The sequence below is a fragment of the Meleagris gallopavo genome, chromosome 14, assembly GCF_000146605.3.
Source record: "Meleagris gallopavo isolate NT-WF06-2002-E0010 breed Aviagen turkey brand Nicholas breeding stock chromosome 14, Turkey_5.1, whole genome shotgun sequence".
Taxonomy (NCBI): Eukaryota; Metazoa; Chordata; class Aves; order Galliformes; family Phasianidae; genus Meleagris; species Meleagris gallopavo.
Genome location: NC_015024.2, coordinates 4,568,664 through 4,590,074, shown reverse-complemented (window position 1 = coordinate 4,590,074; position 21,411 = coordinate 4,568,664). Strand labels below are relative to the sequence as shown.

The 21,411-nt window shown below is 40.2% G+C and overlaps 2 protein-coding genes across 9 annotated transcripts in view; one reads left to right on the top strand and one right to left on the bottom strand.

Annotated features, from left to right (window-relative positions):
- RAF1 (Raf-1 proto-oncogene, serine/threonine kinase) overlaps positions 1 to 7,978 on the top strand; it is a 68,403-nt gene extending 60,425 nt beyond the window's left edge. For all 8 annotated transcript variants that reach the window (XM_010718438.3, XM_010718435.3, XM_010718437.3 and 5 more), the window contains 7 exons: positions 2,161 to 2,245; positions 3,020 to 3,196; positions 3,671 to 3,717; positions 4,431 to 4,549; positions 5,550 to 5,681; positions 6,787 to 6,921; positions 7,797 to 7,978. In XM_010718438.3, coding sequence (XP_010716740.1) covers positions 2,161 to 2,245; positions 3,020 to 3,196; positions 3,671 to 3,717; positions 4,431 to 4,549; positions 5,550 to 5,681; positions 6,787 to 6,921; positions 7,797 to 7,937 — 836 coding nt within the window. In that variant the 3' untranslated portion in view covers positions 7,938 to 7,978. The remainder of the gene's footprint in view (positions 1 to 2,160; positions 2,246 to 3,019; positions 3,197 to 3,670; positions 3,718 to 4,430; positions 4,550 to 5,549; positions 5,682 to 6,786; positions 6,922 to 7,796) is intronic.
- Positions 7,979 to 8,173: 195 nt separating this feature from the next.
- On the bottom strand, positions 8,174 to 21,408 carry MKRN2 (makorin ring finger protein 2; the record flags this gene model as incomplete). Its single annotated transcript, XM_010718633.3, has 7 exons — positions 8,174 to 12,297; positions 12,912 to 13,056; positions 15,273 to 15,383; positions 16,946 to 17,160; positions 18,633 to 18,937; positions 19,664 to 19,842; positions 21,224 to 21,408. Coding segments are annotated over 7 exons (1,284 nt in total), but the record flags the coding sequence as incomplete, so codon positions are not given.
- Positions 21,409 to 21,411: the final 3 nt, after the last annotated feature.

The window sequence follows — 21,411 nt, the reverse complement described above, 5'->3', positions numbered from 1 at the left end:
TTTTGTTTTGTTTTTGTTTTGTTGCCATCATTTGTAGTGTGGTCTTGAAAGATTGGAAAGTAGTTCTTGTTTTTTCTGCTTAGAACTGAAGACATGGGGAGCTCATAGTGCACAAATTAACAAATTGTACCTTTTTTTTTTGGTAGTAAGTTATTCTAATAGTATAAATACAGCAATTAAAATGTCTTGGTGAAGTTGAAGGAAATTAATTGAAGTGGGGCAGATCGCTGCAAACTTAAATTGAATTTCTGGATTGGAATGGAGGTGTCAGATCTAATATGCCCAATGCTGAAGGGCTGTTTGAACCTTTGGAGAGCACCTATGGAAGGCCTGCTAGAGGATGTGTACAACTGTGTATAACCTGTGTTAGGTTTCCAGTAAACTTCCTTGACTTAGCCTTCCCAAATAAAAATGAGATGGATAGTGTCAAGGATGGTCTTGCTATGAGGAGTGCGTGTCTTGTTGAGTAGGTATCTTGCACTTCCATATTTTTCCAGATTGTTCTGATGGTTAAGTACTAATTTTAATATTTGCACCACTTCTGTTACAGACCTCATTTGGATCCTGTAGTGTCCTGTAGCATGCTTCTAAATTTAAAAGGAGGAAAGAAAACCAAGGCAGTTTAAATGGGTTGGAAGACTACCTATCATAAACACTCACATTTCCCCTTTGACCCTGGTAATCAGCTCTAGGTTTTTGATGGTTGGGGGGTGGTGGAAGCTAATTGTCTTCAGATTGCTGCTAAACAAAACAAGTGCTATTGTTTATTTATTTCTGTAGAGAAGACTGCTTGGAGAATGCCATTGAGCTTAAAAAAAGTGGCATATGATTCAATAAAAACTTGAGGTTAAAAACATCTCTTAATCAGTGGAGCAAGGATCATAATGGAGGCTATATTGAAAAACAGTTTGAAAACATTTGGCTTACAGTCAGTGGATGCTGCATCCTTGTCTTGTATAGCTCCTAGCAATATGCTTCTAATATTGACAGACCTTTGATTGGTCTTGCATTGTACATAAACAGTAGTTGCAGTAGGAACCGGCCCCTTTTAAGCCTGATTTGATCATCATGTGAAACTGGTAGTCCTTCTACCTCTTCTGTTGTACTGCTCTGATATGTGAGCAGAGATCTCTTAAGTTATAAAAACAAAAATACCCAACATCTTCAAAAACAAGCAAACAAACAAAAAAAATACCAGACCTTTGCATACTGAAAATGGGAGATGGTTCCCTTTAGGAAGATGCTGAAGGATGAAATAGGAAGTGTGTGCATTTATTGAAGTTAAAGGAAAATATAAATGTATTAGAATGTGTTCAGTGTTTGTGAACTTTCTGACTTCAAATTACACAGCAAACTAAACAGCTGGTAACTACAGTGGGAGATGCTGCAGTCTCTGTCAGAGTACTTTCTCTGAATCTTTCAAGTACCATTTACTTATCCTTTCCATACTTTGCAGCATTGTTTTTAATTGAGCTGTCAGTGTTGCTAACAAAATTAGTTGATGGTAATATTCTAGAGACGTGCTAACATTTTTCAAGTCTGTTTTTGAAAAGAGTGATAGTAAGAAGATAAAGTAATTGTAATAGCAGGTAAATCTGTCCTAGGGATTTTTATCTTAACGTAAGCGATGGCTCTGTAATGCTAAGTGGCAGCAGCCTTTACATGGTGGGATAAGGATAATTGGGAATAGAGAATCTCTGCAATTTCTCTTATGTGTGGACTAAGATTAAGTTTCAGTTTACTTAAACTCCTTTTATCTTCCTGTGGCAGTGTCAGGGCAAGTTGATCCACTTGTTGTAAATATTCTGTCTATCCATATTAATTTGGTGTTTACCTCTTTCACTGAGGAACTGGTGGGTCTGGCTGTTAGTGGTTACTTTTAGAACAGTCAGCTTCACTCTTCTATCGTACCTTTTATAATTTGGTTCAATTCTACTGTTTTCTAGATAGGGGAAGCATGGTGAAAAATTAATGACTCTTACTGTTCTCAAATTCAGGTAAATGAATTATGTGGTCCTGCAGAAGTTTATGGTCTTGGTCTGTTCACAGATTACTAGGGGCATTCTGTGCACAAACTAGAGTTTTTATGTATACTATGTACTAATGATTTTTGGGAAGAAATTGCATTGCTACTAAGTTTAACTATAAATGTATTTTCAGGGGATGTAGCAGTGAAAATACTAAAAGTTGTAGATCCAACCCCAGAACAGTTTCAGGCTTTCAGAAATGAAGTGGCTGTATTAAGGTGAGTTTTGTAGTTTCTTTGCTAAATTTTGTTATTTGAAGCCACAGCATTTGCCTGCAGACTAAACTGCCTTGCTCAATAGTCTATACTTAATAGGCAGCAAAAGCAGATCTCCAAAAAATAAAAATAAAAAAGAGCATACAGTGCTACTTGTAAATACTGTTGTAGAGCTGCAAGACAGCAGTGATAATTCAGTGGTTCTTCACTGAGATTTCTGAAAGTTTTTTCATTTAACTGATATTAACATCCGCAATCCCTCAGGTCATGTTTGGCATATAGGAGAAAGTGAAGATCAATTAAATCCTGCTGTAATTCTCATCGCCAGGCAGAATACTTGAGCTGCACATCTTTTAAGTTTGCAACATAAGTCCCTTTTTTTAATCTAATCTCTGATCCACGTATTTTGTTTTTGAATACTGGTTTTGTAATGTCCAATTAAATAACTGTAATTTTAAAATGGAATCCTGAAATTGAACCTATATAAAAGAATTATATTTTTTGTTACAGTTTATAACAACCCTTTGGTTTCCTGTTGGGATTCAGTCATTTTCAGCTTTCAGGGTCATTTCTGTTACTCCAGTCACTTCTGTTAATGTCACCTGCGAGTATGACACGGCTACTGATTTCAAAAACAGTGAATTCATTTTACAGCATTTTTTTGTTCACTTTGGCTTGAAAGCTGAAATATGTCGCTTCAGAAAAGAGTGCATTTTCTAAAGAACACGAAAACATTTTTATAAAGATACTAATTTCTTTTTCTGCTACTTCTATTAGGAAGACTCGGCATGTTAATATTTTGCTCTTCATGGGCTACATGACTAAAGATAACCTGGCCATTGTCACACAGTGGTGTGAAGGCAGCAGTCTGTATAAACACCTGCACGTTCAAGAGACCAAGTTCCAAATGTTCCAGCTCATTGACATTGCTCGGCAGACAGCACAGGGAATGGAGTGAGTAGGATAAGCAGCGGTGTCTGTGCCTGTTTTATCTGTTGGAATGATGTTCCCTTTTCCTTCCCCAACCCCTAGTATGTGCTACTGCTGTAACACTGCAGTAGGTCAAACTGGTATAGTGAGTCAGGAGTTAATATCTGAGTACAGATGCTGTGAATGATGTCTGGGGATGAATCTGCCTAATATTGCAGAACCTCTTAAACATTATTTAAGTCTTTGCCACATAGATCTAAACCTCAATATCTGGTCCATGTTAAAGGACTGTTAAAGACTGCAATGTTAAGCACTCAAGTGACAAAGATTGTAACATCTTTAATTAAGCACCTACATTCCATCTTTTTGTATTTTTCCCATATGGAATCTTGTCTTAATTAATGGTAGACCACTACTCATGTGGTAAACTGATATCAGAAGGCTAAATTTGTATGAACAGTATCCACTTATGTCACTTTTCTGCTGCTTCTTTCACAGCTATTTACATGCAAAGAATATCATCCACAGGGACATGAAATCCAATAGTATCCTTTCCTAATTTCATCTCACTGTGACATGAGAGTGATTTGTTGTTAACTTGGAGCTTTTTCTGGGAGAGGGTGGGGGCTGTGTGTGAAGTAGCTGTTCTAAATGCATGTAACAAAAATGAGTAATTTCTTGTGATGAATACGAAGTTACTTTTAGCAAGGTCTTTCATAGAAGGTATTTGCTTTCTTAAAGAACTGCTGTTATAAAGGTGACAAAAAGAGAAGCAGCATTCTTCAAGTGTGACTTATTTTAATTGAATAGTATTAATAGTGGTGTTACGATATTATGTCTCTATTACCTAGATAGCGTAGTGGAGAGAAGCTTTCTGTTTGATGAGGGATATGTGTGCACGTCCTATACTGTATCCCATATATTTTTAATAAATTTAAAACATCCTCAGAAGACAGGCATAAATAAAGCCAGAAATCTTAATTTAAACTCAAGAAGAAGGAACATTCAGTATTAAGTAGATAGGTTGCATACCTACATTTTTGTTAACTCTGTTTGTATGGATGCTGTAAAATTGCTTTTTCTCTAAGATACAACTTGTAGCAGGTAAGACAAACAAAACAAAAAACCAAACCCAGCAATATTCTTGGGTAGTTAACTTGGATTTCTGATAACCGTAACCAGACTCTTTGTAATTATGTCAGAAAATTCGGAACTATTCATTCAAGTTTTCTATAGAATTTCTTTAACAACTGTTTAGATATATTTCTTCATGAAGGCCTCACAGTGAAAATAGGAGACTTTGGTCTAGCAACTGTAAAATCCAGGTGGAGTGGATCGCAACAGGTGGAGCAACCCACTGGTTCCATTTTGTGGATGGTGAGCAAAGTATTTTGCTGCTGTGTAAATAGTTTGCTTTCACTCTGTTAATACATGTTTTGTTGGTTGAATGCAGTAATTTTGCCAGAGCTTTACATCTAAATGACAGCCTATGTTGTTAGCTCTATGCAGACGTTTATTCCAATTGTAGGATAAGTTAAAACTGAAGAATAAAGTGCTGGAGTGTCTGACTGCCCAAAAGTAGGCACTTTTCAGCAGTGTTTTCTCCTGAGTTTTTGGAGTTCTAAACATACATGGCAAAGGCTGACAAGGGCTGTAAGTAGCACTGCGAGGAACTGTTCCAAGGGGAGAGCCTTTTTCCTGTAGTCATCCCACCTTTCCCCAGAAGGGTTCTTCTCAACTGCAGAGCAAGCAATGGTCTTGAATCTGCTTAATGAGCTTTGTGGAATGGGGGAACCCTGTCTTTGTTGGCTGTCTTCATCTTTTTATCTCTTCTTCCTCTGCTCCCTGCTGAGGACCTGGCAGCATTTCTTTTCATGCATGCTTGCTGATCTGGCATTCAGCAGCTTTATCAGGTGGATGGGAAAATACAGAGAGCTCTCCTTAAAGCATGGGAGTGAGCACAAGTCATCAGTGGAACTTGATGTGTACCAAGCTATGGTTGTTAGCACCGCTGCTGTACTGTACTTTGTGGGTGATCGTTGCAGTAAGCTTTGAGGCAACTCAGAATTGTTGCAGATCAATGTCAGTTTATGTACGGAAGTTCTCAAGTCATACAGGAAATTTTCTGAGGGTTCTTTGGAAGTGTTGTTATATGTATCTCTACATATATCCTATATGTGCATTTACTCATTTAGTAAGATGTAGAATAGCACTGACAGGACTTCTCCAGTGCCTTAGAGGAGGTCCTGAGGTTTCCATCCTTTGTTCACTAATCACTGATTGACTCCTCTTGGCCTTCCATTTTCCTATTCACTTGTCTTTTCTGTTTCTTAGCTTGTTAATACCACTTTTCACTAATTGCTTTCTCCTTCTAAAGGCACCAGAAGTGATACGGATGCAAGACAGTAATCCGTTCAGTTTCCAGTCAGATGTCTACTCCTATGGAATAGTACTGTATGAGCTAATGACAGGAGAGCTGCCATACTCCCACATAAACAACCGCGACCAGGTAAGAGGCGGTCACTTAAAATGCTGCATGTTGCTTCTGGGTATAGTGTGTTGTATTTTCCTCAAGAAATGTAGAACAGATGCAAAACAAGAACTGGAATGCTGTTTACAATATCGTTTGTTTCAGCAGTGAATGTGTTGAATATTTTCTTGAATACTGACAGTAACTCAAGGAAAATACCTCGTGCTGCTGTGCTTAGTTACATCAGTGAATTATATACTTGTTTATAATCTTTTATAAACTTGTATGTAGGAAAAATTTCCTTCTGATGTTAAATATCTATTCATAAATCAGCAAAGTTAGATTCCATGCTTTTTACTAAGCAAAAAAAGAAGTGGCTATTTATTATCTTTCAGTATTAAATGTTAGTGCAGAGTTATTTCATTACTGAAAGCCGCCTTCTGTAGAGTACGAACTGTTACAGCTTTCTGATTGCTGCTTTGTTGCATTCTGCTTTTTGTTTTTAAATGAAGATTGAATAATGAGCAGTGCATGTGTCTGCATGGGGAGAAACCATTATCTTTGCCTCTGTGCTTTATAGTCTGTGCTGGACTAAAACAGAAAATGTTTTCCATCACTAATAATATCACTTAGTGTTTGTCTTAACCCCTTTTCCTTTATGCTGCAGTAGTTACATTAGTCATGATGATCACTTTCAACTCAATATAAATCTGCTTTGGCAGTTGTATTTACTGAGATACCTGAAAATACAGTTCTGCTGAGCAGTAACACTATCATGCCAAACCCTGACAGCATTATGGCTTGAGCTTGCAAGTGCTCAGATTGAGGATCATTTGTCACCTGTAGTCTTCAATTGAAGGAAATTGCCATGTCACATAGTATGTCCTGTTCTTTTCTGACTGTAATAATGCCTTTGCATCTTGGGAGTATTATAAACCACAGTGTCACTCTGATTTAATTATGTTCTACTTTATACAAAAGCAAGGCCATTGTTTCAGGTAACTGATTTGGACTAATGTACAAGGCTCTGCTGGCGTGCTTGGCTTTGGCACTCACATTTAATGACTTTGGGACATCAAAGTTTTGAGCGAAGCAAGTTCTTTGGCTTCAGTTCTCTGCTACCTATTGGCTGTTCTTTTTTTAGATTATTTTCATGGTTGGCCGAGGATATGCTTCTCCAGACCTCAGCAAGTTGTACAAGAACTGCCCCAAAGCAATGAAGAGGCTTGTAGCAGATTGTTTGAAGAAAGTTAGGGAAGAAAGACCTTTGTTTCCGCAAGTAAGTAGCTTTTTTCAGCATGTAACAACCCCTAAGTATTTTATAAATAGCCAATACCACAAAGCACCATAGGTAGATAAAAATACATGTTTAGAAACTGGAAGTAGATGCAGGAATGAAGTGTAGCATGCTTCCTGGTTCTGTTTAATCACACGTGCACCTTTAGTAACCCAGCTCCCTTGTGCGGTTCCTAATACTGATACACAGGATTCAGGTACAAAATAGTTAAAAATAATACCCTTCCTGATTGAAGCAGTGTTGGATACCATATTGCTCTATAACATCAGAGCACTTTGCTGTAAAGACAATTCCTTTTTTTTTTTTCCCCACATCTCTGTACAAGCAAACAAAATTCACAAGGGGTATTTAAATTCCTATATCAAGTTTTGGTCTTGTTTTACAAAGGATACTTGACCTTTTCCTGTCACTGTGAGGATAACAGAGATACTTCCTGGTACTGATTAAAATATCTGGAATTGAATTGCAGCACTTTTAAAAAAGATGTTACTGTTACATTTAAGTACAACCTTTGTTGTTTAATGACTTCTTTCTAAATTCGGTTTTCTAAAGAGACAGTTAGGAAGAGGATGCCATTCTTTCCCTGTTACACTGTTGGAGAGTGCATAGATGCTTGCCTCTTGATTGCTGTATTGATGAACTGTTAATGGAGAAGTATCTGCCTGTCCCCTGAAACTCTGTGGCAGAGTTGGATTCTTAAACTGGAACATTCCTTGAGTATTGTTTTCAGTATCTCCACATAGTATATTATTCTCTTACAGATAAAGCCCTAAGAAATGAAGGTTTAAGACTTACTTGAAAAGAAATGTGGCTCTTTCTAACACGTCACCCTTTCATTTTATGTGCCTTTTTCTCAGATACTGTCTTCCATTGAATTGCTGCAACATTCTTTACCCAAAATCAACCGGAGCGCTTCCGAACCATCTCTGCACCGCGCATCCCATACAGAGGACATAAATTCTTGCACGTTAACATCCACAAGACTGCCTGTTTTTTAGGATTGTGCTCCCCTTCCCTTAATCTCTCCAGTGACGGGAAAGGAACAGAAGTAACAGAAGTTGTGCTTTTAATGCCTCGGTGTACAGGATCAGTGACCAGCAGGATCATCCGCATCCCCATTTAAGAACAAGCTGCTAAGGATGTTTGCAGTTCTTACCTGCAGGGACACAGCTCCACATTGCCTTTTTCTACAGTTTCTTCTACTGGGATAGTTAACAGACTACAAATCAAGAGATCTATTACTATTTTTTTAATAGATGCACTTGAGCCTTATTTTTCCCACACACAGAAGAGATGGATGTTTCTTTGGCAGTGTTTCTGGGTTGATTTGAATCTGCTGATAAACTGGTATTTTTTACAGCAGGGATGACCTGCCTTGGCATTTGAGGAAAGAAAGATGATGCGTTCTGGTGCTCTCTGATTTGCCCCATGCCGCTTCACGTCAGGGGAGTTTTGCTGGAAATGGGTATCTGCAAACAAGACTGAGGGAAGAAGAAAAAAACTTTCTGGAAATCAGCTCCTGCCTAAGAGCTTTCATCAAGCCAATGAAATAAGTTAAAATGCTAATTCAACACAAAATAGTTTTGCAATAGTTTTGCACGTAGAAGAAAAACTCTTGCAAAGGAATGGAGTATATTCTAAACTGTACTGCTCAGAGAAGGAAGCTAGCCAGTCTTGCTATGGTCATCTTCGGTAACTTAAGCGGCTTATTTTGGTACTATGGACTTGTTTCTTGCAGCCCAATGAGGTGGAAAGTGCAGAAAGACAGGCTTTTGTGGCTGATAAAAGGCTAATTAACAGTATCAGTATACTTCTGCAGAATGAGCATAGTTTTCATCCCATCTGAAGCTGTCGTCCAAGAGATGCACTATCAAGAGGAAACTGAGCATATACAGTTTTTCTTGCTGATTTGGGTTTTAATTTTGTTTTTATTGCTCCTGAGAAAATGCATTTATTGTAAGCCAAGGTTCCTCTGATTATCTTATTTTAATAAAATAAATTAAATTTTAGGTTTAAGATTCAATATCATCATTTAATGTAGTAATTCATATTTTGACACACACATTTACATCTGAAAAGTTCAGGAAATAACATTCTGAATAATTTTTAGGATAAATATTAACTGTACCAGTAAAAATAGATAAAATACTAGATGTGACAATCTTTCAGCAGCATCTACTAGATTACATACATACACTGATAAACTCATCAGGTGAGTTACCTGCACCACTTCTCTGCATTGTATCTTCCGGGAGCCTGTGTGTTTTCCCCTAGGTATTTCCCTTAGGTGTTTTCTCTTGGTCAAATCAGGCAGCAGGTGACAAGAAATAGGTGGTCTGATGTAAGAATTACTTTTTGAATTAGTATTCTGTTCAGGAAGAGGAGAATTTAAAATACATAAGCCAGGAATGTACTGGTTAAATAGCTTGACTGTCCTTAGAACATCACCCAGGGATTAGTATTTCACCCTTATAACTGAGCATGACCCTAAAATGTGCATTTGGCATTGGTGGAAACAGTGCTGTCTACAGATCAGCACGCTTTTCAGTAGTGTTCTTGTTATTTTAATTGCAGCCCTTTCTCTCTCATTTTACCTTCATTTTACTTAGTGTTGCAAAAGAAGGAAGCATGAAAAAAAGGAAGGAGGAGGAGAGACAGTCCCTGGAGGTGTTCAAGAAAGAGGCAGATGTGGCACTGCGGGACGTGGTTAGTGGGCAATATTGGTCTCTTCCAACTTTCATGGTGCTATGATTCTATGAAAAGTTGCTCTTAGTTTAGCATTGAACTCCCAGAAGGAACCTAATGGTTCATTCTTATTTAACAGCACGTTCTCTCTCTCTGGAAAACACTTTCACTTTTTTAATAATAGCAAGAGGATTATTTTGATCAGTATTTGATGTCAATCTAGAGTTTGAAATGAAGAATGTAAAAGGTCCGAGTCTGTCTTACTGCTTTCACATTAAAACTTCTCTTCATGTAACTGCTAGGCAGCATTGAAAAACAAGTTACCTTACCTTTTGTACATCAGATTTTTGTTTCCTGCTTGCTTTTCTTGGAGCAAAGTAACAGGAATGCCCTGTCTAAGGAACAGAATATTCTCTCCACTTACGTTAAAAAAATAGTATTTCATTGGTGAAAATATTTATCTGAAAAAAGTATAGGAACAGCTAAAAAAAAGCTTCAGTGGGGAGGCTAAGGGGTGTAAGTACATATTTTTTAGTAGAAAGTATGCAAGGAAGAGCGTTCATCTTACAGAACTGCATCTCTCAGCTGTACTTACCTTCCTTCACCTTTTTTAATGAGGGATGAAGACTTGCACTGCAATATCATTTACTAGATTAAGCCCATCACTTGAGCCTTGAAACGCCAGTTTTAAAAAGAAGTTGAGCAGTAAGTGGTTATAGATATTTACAAGCTAAGGACTGACTTCAGAGTAAGCATTGTTAAAAATTAATTTTAGTGTTGAAATAATCATGAAAACATCACTACATTTCCTAGATCATAACAAAGGGCAGAACTTGCACATTCACTCTTGGGAACCTGTTACCCAGCAGAGATGTAAGTTGTCTAAAAAACCAGAGGGACAAGGGGTATTTTACACAAATGCCTCTAAATACACTTTGCTTCGCAACAATTTTTGCCATCTCAATGATCAAGCTTTCTCAAATGCCTGAGTCTTAAAACAGGTGAGCAACCTTACAGTGATAGGCAGTTTGTTCATAAAGGTAGCAGAAGTAATGGCCCTGTGCTTGACTTTTAAGATGCACATTGCACTTGCATGGAAAAAAATCTTTGCTTGCACTGAAATACCCAGCAGCTAGTTCAGTTGTTTCTAGACCAAAGTTTAACTGCAGAGTTGATACGAATGACTCAGCAGAAGTAACTTCTTACAAATTGCACAATCATACCATGAATCGCTTTGGCTACAAGTATATTTAAAACAGAACTTAAAATGATTCTCAAAGCTTCAGCAGCTCAAATACAAACTAAAATTTAAAGAAAGAATTCACTAACATTTCAGTTGGCTCAGAAAACGTGCTTTAATACCTGACCTCCTGGACCTTGAACAGTGCTTCCTTCTAATGAGAACAAGGTCCTGCAAGTAGGCACCTGGAACTTCACCTGCCCTTTAAATAACATAACTGCCAGCTGGGGCTATGAGATACCTGAAAGTAGGGCTGTCCTGGGAATACATTACAGAAGGATGTGTTCTGTTTGCTAGAAAGACATGGCAGTGGAAAAGCCCTAAGTATCTGCTGAACCCACAGGTAGGGTAAGCAGTGGTCATTGTTTCTTTTTTGACTGAAATGATTTAACATAGTACAGATGCAAGCTGTACGATCACTGATAGAGGGGGATCAGAATGTTATTTAGTTACCTCATGTAATTTTTGCTTCATTTAACCTGAATGAAGGTTTCCCTTTGAATTAAATACACGAACAAAAAATTATCTATTACTGTTTCAATTAGTATTGAAAGTTACTTACTTCTTACGCAGTGTCCAGTACCAACTTGTGCTGCAAGTATCATTTACCTGTGCATTTTGACTCCAGTACTGGAACTACAGCTCTGCCTGAAGGTAACAAATTGCATGTGCAGGTGCTGTAGGAAACTAGGAGACCTTTCCTGCAACTATGCACTTCATTTTTTAAGAACAGTGGTAGGAACCTGATTTGTACTGTCTCTGACAGCCTGGCAGTGCCCCATTACTGAAGCACTCACTGTAAGAATACACAGCATTACTCACAACTCTAGATACTTGGAGGTATAATGTATTAGTACTTTCTTTTTTAAGAAAGGAAAAGCTACACGGATCATTATTCCTAGTGTGTTTCTGCAGATATACATTTAGTTAATTTAGGGGGAAATAAGCACCCTAAACAGATACAGCAACAGTTTTCAACACCTTATGCTTTAAAAGGCAAGAGAGCAGCTGCATGTAACACTACCATTCAATTTACAAGACAGCGTATGTTAGGCCAAAGAGGAAGAGAACCCTCTTGGAATCAAGGGATTTTTTTCCATGCAATCAATTTAACTTTTTAAATATAATTTAGTACTTTTGTTGCCATACAACAACTATCTGAAAACTTCACCAGGACTGCACAAGTAGACCACAGGGCACATTCAGTCATTCCAGCTGCGCTGTAAGAAGTAAAACCACTGCTAAATAAATAGCTAGATTGCTACAGAAGAAAGCACATTCGCTTGCCTTTATTGAGAAGTAGCAGAATCCTCCTCAGCCCCAGAAAGGTGCATGAAAAGTTCTCCAAGTTCTGTTACTTGATCATCTGTGCTGGTCACAGTCCTACTTTCTCTGTCTTCAATAAAGTCCCACAGACGAACGGAATTGAAGAACTGCAACAGAAGAAAATCTGATTTAGCTTGGCACAGGTCGATTAGAAGGTTTTTTTTTCCGTTATCAGTCATCTTTCCTCATTTAATAAAAAAAGTTGAGACTGAAAAATTGATATTTATTAATAGTAGCAGCAGTATTTGCTGAGATTGTAAGCCAAGTTGTAACTCTATTGTTACAACATAAGTAATAGTTCATGTCTAACTGGGCTGTAGTAATGAGCTCTAAGTACTGTTAAACTAGAAGGCCTGTCTCAACCATTCCAGATGCTGGCTGAAGCTACAATGAGACTTTGAGAAGGCTTTAACCATTTTAGCTGTGAATAGGACCAGTGAGGTCTAGGAAAGCAATACTCATTTTTAATACCACTGCAAGTGGAAGCTTTAACTGTAGAATCTCCTTGAAAAAAGATCTGCAATGAGAAGCACTGGTAAAAAGAAGATGAAATCTTGCTATTAAATGAAAGGTGCCTTCTCTTCCAAACAAACATCTGCCTCAAGGAAAGCTGAGGATACTTAACTTTTCTGAGGCCACACATTGTATGAAAGTACTTCAAGTAGTGCGCTTTATGTTCAAGAAGTGTTTTCAATTACAACTGACTGTAATATTTCCTTACCCGCACGGTTCCCTCAGAGCTGAGCTGTTTCCTTGGTTTCTCAGGCTCAGCTCGTGTCCCATCTGGATAGGCATGAAGGTAAAGACACTTTCCTCCAAATGGACAAGTTCCTTTCCCTTGTTCAAAGTATTTGCAGGGTTTTTTCCTAATTCAATGAGAAAAAAAGTTGTTGCCTTCAGCTAGTGAGGAAGCAGATCTCTTTGTACTATTACCACTGCAGTTGCTAGTACCATTAACATACCGAGAGTTCTGGTCTCCTACTGGTAACAGTTAAAATAGATTGGAAAGAAATCTAAGAGTGGACAAAGAAATACATAAAAGAGCATCATCATAAGTTTTAAAATATATAATCTTAAGACACTGAAATTGAATGATGTTCAAAGAATGCCACCTATCCAGCACAGTGCATTTCTATCACAGTGAACAAACCCACTGCTATTTTTGTAGCATTCCTCCCCAGTACATTTATCACTTTGTTTTCATGAATGAGTTGAGTTCCTGTCATCGTTATCTTTGGAAGTCCTGTGATAATAATTCTATTAAGTTTTCATCAGCTTTGCTGTTCTACTAAGTTGCTGGAGCTGTGTAACCACTTTATAGAAAGGGGTTATTGGGGAGGGCGTGGTGTGATGGGTTGTTCTCCAATGAGAAGTATCTGGAAGAAACTACAGAGAAATTGCAATTGAACTTGTAAACAATGTGCAAACAGCAATGAAACTGTTTCCTATAGCCTAAACACAGCCTATACAATAACAAATACATGGAGAAGAAACCACTACAAAAGAAAGAAATACTACCCCAGAGCAGGCAGTGCATTCAAGTGACCTGAAAGTCATAGAGCACTTGTGTTCTAACCTAAGTCAGTCAGGATTTTTCCTCCTGCAGAATGGATTTGTACCATGAGAACCCCTGCTCTTAGACTTCCCTTTAACAAACATATTATTGGCATTTTTTCTATGAAATAACACATTCTGAAGTTAAACTAACTGCCAAGAGATCGTTCATAAAACCCTCCGGTACAGAAATTATAACACTGTGTGTTAGTCTTAGCTGAGCACATAAAGCAAAAGCCTTTTTTGTATTCTCAAAATACAAAACCAAAAGCCAAAACCCAACCTGTAGCAACACAACCTGACACCACTTTTCCAACAAAACAAGTCTACTTACGTAGAATGTGGTCATTTACAAATCACTCAGCCAAGATTTTTAGCACAACTTATTACCCTCAATACAAACTCCTTTAGAATTAAAATATAAAACCACAGTGGCAACATGGTATTGAAAACAAACAGTATCTGAAGCTCCTCAGCTGCCCAAAGAGGTTGTGGAGTCTCCTTCTGAAGATATTCAAAACCCATCTGGATGTCTACCTGTGCAACCTGCAGTAGGGAGCCTGGTTTAGCAGGGGGTTGGACTGATGATCCAAAGATCCCTTCCATCCCCCATAACTGTGTAATTCTGTGAAGCAATTTTACTCAAATATTTTGTCAGACAATGAATATGAAGCAATAATATAAAGCTGGTTTGAACATTTAATGGAGTAGTACTGCATTCAGCAATTCTGAAAGGCTGCTAAGTTGTAAGACAAAACCCCCCTAGAAGAGCTGGTAGGACAGCTATGCACAGATTTAAGTAATACCTTTACCGACTCTATAAGGCAAGTTTTAAAAGTGGGTGCACGTCACAGTTAATCTGTGCACCATTTCACAAAACAGTCATGACTCATTCGTGTCAGGCATAAACATGCTTGTTTCCCTTTAAACAGTGAGCTAAGTAATGGTTCCTCATTGTTCTGTGACAAAGTGACCCTCAGGTTCTCCAGGCAAGCACAGCTTTTTGCAAAGCTGCTGTACCACAATGCTTCTGCAGACCTCCCCAGTGCTCCAATCACCAGGCAAATCTTTATTAGACAATAAAGGGAATGGAGTGATAAAGTATTTTACATTTCCAGTAACTGTTACAAAAGACCTGTGAATTTGTATCTCATATTTCAAGATGCTATGGTAAAAATTAAGTTATCCTTCCTCATTTGATTTCCTCAGTGTGTGACAACCTTCCAGGCAGTTACATCCAACAGAAGGCATGTGTATCTAGCTTTGGCAGGTGAACTGAAATAGCCTCAACATTTCCAAGTATGAGTTCGAGTACCTTCTGAACTATAATTACAACAGACTTTGATAACAGTCACAAAGTTCAGCTAATAAAGAATGGTGTGCTGTTACTAGTGATTAAGAGTTACCTGTACAAAAGTTGTGTACTTCTGTACAGTGGATTACAAAAAGTTTAAAAATAGAGGCATTTTGATTAAGTCTTGGTGAATCTCAAGGACAACGTAAGTAGCATTTTGGCTGATGAACTTACCCCACTCCCTGCTTAAATGCTTCAATCAGCTCATTTTTTTTCTCCTGGTCTTCCACCCAATAAGCGCTGGGAATGACGAACTCCGATATCACACGGCACTCTGGGCAAGACCTGAATGGATTAATACAAAGAAGCAGTGCTTTATTACTTTCTGAAACCAATTCTCAGTGTATCAGCCAGAAACTGCAGGTTCCCGAGTGAAAGGGAGATGGTCTGCCAGGCTGATGCACCAGACAACTTCACAGCACATATGGGCACATTTGTTACTAGCTTCAGCTGAAATAATCCAGCTGACTCATAGAATGACTTGGGCTGGAAGGGACCTCAAAGATCATTTAGTTCCAACCCACTGCCACAGGCAGGGTTGCCAAATGCAGTAAGCCTTGTGCTGCTTTGCATTTATTCCAAGACTTGAACAAAATAAACACACGTTTCCTGAAGGAATGTGGCTAAAGTTCCAGTGCACAGAAATAAAGTACCTGCTAAGCAAGTACTTCAGCTCACATACAAAAGAAAGCCAAACCAGATGCATAACAAAAAGGATTTTCCTTAAGCTTGACCTGCACTCTGCCAGAACTGATGAGTTGTTAATTTAGTGGTTTTATAAAATAGATTTCTTCATTAGGATTTAAGATCAAGAATCAAATATGCACCTTCTGGTGCCTTGAGAAACATTACTACCCCTGCCACGCAAGTCCCATAGAACACCTGGTGTGTTTGAAAAGCACTGCCTGCAGACTAATCCAAGTCCCTCTTTCAGAGGAACTTTGCAAAGATCAGTACACTCACTATTATGAATAAATACAAAAAATACATTTGAGGAATTTGTTTTAGTATCTACTCCATCACAAACCTGGTTCCAGAGCACTGTTTCCATATGAAAGCCACAGTCCCTGCTGCAGGCACAGTATCTCAGTACCTGTCCGTCAGAAGCTTTGCTCCAACAGAGCTTACACTGCACTGAGATAACTTTCACTTCAAGGCAACTATTAAGGGAAGTTTTGCAGAAGAGTTTACTTTGGCAGAGGAATGAAAATATTTCCTACCTCTCCCTCAGCGTGCTTGTAACTTGGAAGAGCTTTCAAAGAGATTCTAAAAAAGGAAACTACCCTAATTGGTTGTTTAAAATTCTAAGGAGGAGTTTGTTTGGAATACACTTTACACATCTACAAGACAAAGGAATTTACTCAGATACAGACGTGCAATTAATGGGAGATCTAGCTTGAGTAAGCTATAGTTTACAAGAAAATGCAGTAATTAAGCACATGCACAGAAAGGAAAGAGTCACTGCTTGTGCAATCGAGTTCCTGTGAATGAAGCAGAGGCATGAGTTAACTCAGTATTCTGCAGTCCACATTTGCACTTTGCCCCATTGTCAATGCAACGACAGAGACTTAAGTTACAAAGGGCCAATATGCTGGACTGTAGCACATAAGTACTGTTAACAAAGGATAGCTGAAGCATCCTACCTGGCCTTGAAGGTAATACTGTACAAATTTCTAGCACTTGGACCAAGATTTTCTAAGCTCGTATTTTACTAATGCTGTGCTAATATTTACAACTACGAGATCTTTTATGACCGCATTTATTTCTCTATCAAGTCAAAGTACAGCAGAATGTCCACCCCACTGACACAGGTCACAAAGACAACAGGCTGGTTAACATGAACTTACTTTATGATTGGATTCTCAAACTGCTTGGCACACCTCCACTGCCGGATGCAGGACAAACAGTACGTGTGATTGCAGTTGGAGAGGATCCCAAACCTCCTCTCTGAGGCTGATGGCTTTTCATACACCACTTCCATGCAGATGCTGCACACTTTGTCCTGACTTGCCTGAAAGGCAAAAGCCTTCTCCATCTCATGCTCAAACGTTGCCATGCACATCTGTCACAGGAGAGATATCATTGGTTATTGTAGTTTATATACTGTTATATACTGGACCATTCTTTGTAAAACCAAAGTGTCTACAACAAGGATCCATTACAGGAAAAACACGATACACTAATTAAGAGTTCCTACTATCCTTCATCATCATCATCATCATCTAATTGTAAGAACTTTAAGGATGCTCACAGTTTTCCATTCTCCCATGTTCTATGCAGCTTTGTAGGTATCAAAAGTAGAGCTGTCTAAGCACTTAATTTACACCTGTCTGCATCTGTTGCAGAACAGCAGTTAGGCAAGGCAGTGCTTCAAATATCCCTAAGTCCCATCTAATTCAGAGTCCAGTATGGATGCTGCACTCAGGATGTTACTCTGTTTATCAATAAGGCTTCAGTCATCAGGCACTAAGCTTTATTCTAGATAAGGAATTGGTGTCTTACTATAGGCTTCCTACAGCATTTCTCACACCGTACTCAGTGATGTATCATTTGCTTTTACAGCACTACAAGCTGAGCTGGTGGTTACTCCCCAGAGCTTTACCTCTTCTTTCTGACGTTCTCAGGACTTGACAAGTTATACATATTTACCAGACTTTAAATAATAATAATTTTTAAAAAAACAGAGAGTAATTCCACATTAACAGCAGCACTTTCACTACTGCACCTTTCCATCCAACAGATGTCTCTGCCTCCAGAGCTGAGCACCTGGCAGCAGTGGTGACAGCATACTGTGCCAGACGTCAGACTCCTGGGACAAGAGAACCACATGGCATGTTTGGAGCTACGTGCTGAGATCACATAACATGAGATTCTGATGGTAATCTGGATTCCACTCCTGGCACTGGAGAGACTTCTGATCCAGTAACCGCTAAAACTTCTGGTCATTCTCCTCCTCAGCCTCGAAAACTCCTGTTCCTGACCAGCCTGAAACAAACCCAGTGGCCAAGCATAGTGAAGAACAGCCTCTTACAGCCATCTTTACCCAAGCAATTCCTCATCCACTCTCCCTAGCCTTCCTAGTTAGAGATCAACTCCAAAATCTTCACACTCTACTCAGGGTGTCCCCATCTTACACTGCCCTGGAAGCGGCCACACACAAGCAGGGATACCTGAAGCAGTGATCCAGCAGACAGGCAGGGCAATTGCTCTGAACTCACCACAGGCTATGGTCCCTCTCACATACAAGGGACCACTACAACCTCCTGTCAGCTACAAAAGACATCTTCCTAAAAGAGTTCTAGGGTATCTGGGGAGAAGGCAAGTTTCCCATAAGAAAGGGGAAAGAAAAAAAAAAAGAAGTTGCTGTAAAATGCTGTCAGCATCAATGTTACCACTGAGGTCCCGGATGCTTGTCATTCTACAGATAGATAAACCACAGGCTATTCCACAAAACACACCTTTGGATTTTTAAAAACAAACAAACCAAATGTACTACTAAGCACACACATCCCATAGATTTCATGTTAACATTACCATCTCATGAGCCTTCCTCTGTTCTTGGTCAAAAGGGTGAAGCACTTGCAGCCCACATATTTCACACACGTCCCCGTGCAGGTAAAGGCAGCGGTCCCCGAAGTGGCACGCTCCTGCTGCAGCGTAAGGACACAGCTGCTCTCCATCACCAAAGGAACTTCCAGCTACTGGATCTTCCAGCCCACTGCAAATAGCTTCCAAATATGAATGGGGCTTCATTTCCACATTATCGTTTTTGTCACTGCAACACACCACATCATTCGTGGCACTGGCTTTTTCCTTCTCCTCATTCAAGCCACACAGATCTTAAGAAAGAAAAATGTAATATTAACAATTCAACACACAGCACAAAGCCTACATAAGAAGCTCCCTATACTTTCTTTTCAATGACTGCCAGTTTTTTGCTTTTAAAATGTCTCCTAAATAAAATCTCAGCCTTAAGCCTCTTTCACTCCTACGTTACAATTCTCACAAACCATTTGTTGAAAAGATCAGTTTCAAGGTCTCTTCAGCTGCTCTCCATTTTACAAACATGGTAAAAAATACCTCATGCAGCACATGGATGTAACTGGCCCGCTCAGTGTGACAGAGAGAATATGTAGGAACAGCACCAGCAACAGGGCTCAGTGCTCTGCCCCACAGCCTCAGGCAGAGGGATGGATGTCTTTGTGCTTGTGCTTCTGAGCACTGCCACCATCCTCCACTCAGCAATCATTTCAAATACCCTCTCACTGAGAACAAAATGCAGAAAAAGATCTGATGGGTAAGAATACCAACCAAGAAACCCACCCCAAACCAAAAACATCTTTCAGGACACACCAGGTTAAAAGCCAGTCAGTTAAACACTGTCATTAAAAGGTACCAACAGGCATAAACGTTTAGAGGAAAAGGGCCTCACAAGATAAGGAAGATCTCTAGCACCTCTTTCCCTCTGTCCTTGAAACTGAAGTTAAAAAAATGTGAAAAACGACCCAACTCCTATCAGAGCCAGAGGACAACATCAAGGATAAGCACAGCAGCCTTCTACTCACTTCTGTCCCTGAGAACAAGTGTTTTCTTCTCCCGTTTGCCACTCTCACGCAGCTTGCTCTTGGTTGCAGGTGCGCTGTGCTCTGGTGCAGGGCGAGGGCTGAGCAGCGTTGCTGATGCCATGGGAGGAGGCACAGGAGCTGCTGCACCCCCTGAGGCAGGGAGCCTGACATGGTCGTACCTGTGAGAAACAGAGTAAGCGCTGGAAAAGCTCAGCTCAGGGCACAGTAGAGGGACAGCTAATTCGAATGTATTTATTTATGGAAAGGGATGTTTTAACAAGTTGTCTGAAATGCTCAGTCTCTTTCAAAGCCAGACTGAAAGGCTTCTCAGCCTCAGCAAATGGATGCCTCTGAAGGCACGTCAAGATTATCCCCTGTAGAGAGGCCCACCACAGCTGAAAGAACATCATTCACGTGCATGTTAGATCAGGTCTTCGTCATCCTCACACAAAGAGCTTTGTTGACATTTTTCTGAGAAGCCAAATTAAAAAGACGCTCAATAAGGACTGACGTGATCTCGTTCTCCCTGTCCAAGCAGGACACGGGACTTCCTGCTCCCATACCATCATGATGTCGTGTTTGCGCACAGGACAGAAAAGGTTCTGAATGACTATGGAAACACGCTCTCAGCAGTAGAACAGAAGCAGCCAGTACAGTACAGAGGTTTCTCTAGTAAAGCCATAGACATCACCAGCTCATATGCATTCTAGGGCCTTCAGCTGTCCCAACACTGCTCTAGCAGCAGATTAGCACTTTTCAGCTGCCATCAGCTGCTCCATACAATGCTAATTCCATTTGAGCAGCTTATAAGCTGCAGAGTTCACTGAAGTGCAGCTGGATGCAGGACTGACACCACTGGCAAAGCCCAGGGAAGGAACACAATGCAGGAATTGCAGCCACACAACACCCTGACACCTCTGGCTGCTGGTGAGCGCACAGAGACAGGACTCCATCTGCCAACAGCACGGCTCTGGGAAGAAGCCCCAGCTCTGCAGCACACTGCTGATGGCACAGAACATTCCCTAGCACACAGCAGTTACCAGAACACCAGAGTTTTAACCCAAACACTGAAGCAAAAGGCACGGAAACACTGCCCACAAAGCTGAGGGGAACACAAAGAAAACCTGCTTCACTTTAAGGCAGAACCACGAGTCCTCCAACCTCAGCACTGGGATGTGCAGGAACACAGCTGTGAGCTGCACCCTGCAAAGCAGGGCAGCACTGCACAGCACGGTCACTGCCGTGTCTTGTGCAGCCCACAGCCAGCCTTGCGGCCTGGTGCTGCCTCCTGGGAAGCCGCACAGCCGGCGTTCTGCATTTAGTGCCCAGCTCTCCTCACATGAAGAGAACCGGGTGAGAGCACATGAACCCTGACGCCTCGTTTCCACAGGATAAGATAAGGCCCAGTCAAACAGTAACATCGCACCACGTACGCTGGCTTCAGGAGGGGGAGAAAAGCTCGCTGCCGATGTATTATTCTTTTTCGCCGCTCAAATACCTCATCTCTCCCCGAACTTCGAGTCCCCCCGGCTCCTCACAACGCACGGCACCGGCTCTCACCTGCAGCGGGCTCCATAGGCGCACTGCCCCTTCTGGTAGTACTTGCAGACGGTGGAGGACTTGCTGCTGGACAGGTCGTGCGAGAACAGACACTTGCTTCCCTCACGGCACACTCCCTGCACGTAGTACCTGCGGAGAAGCACCCGGCCCGGAAATGAATTCTCTCTAGAGGCGCCTTCCCGCGCGCG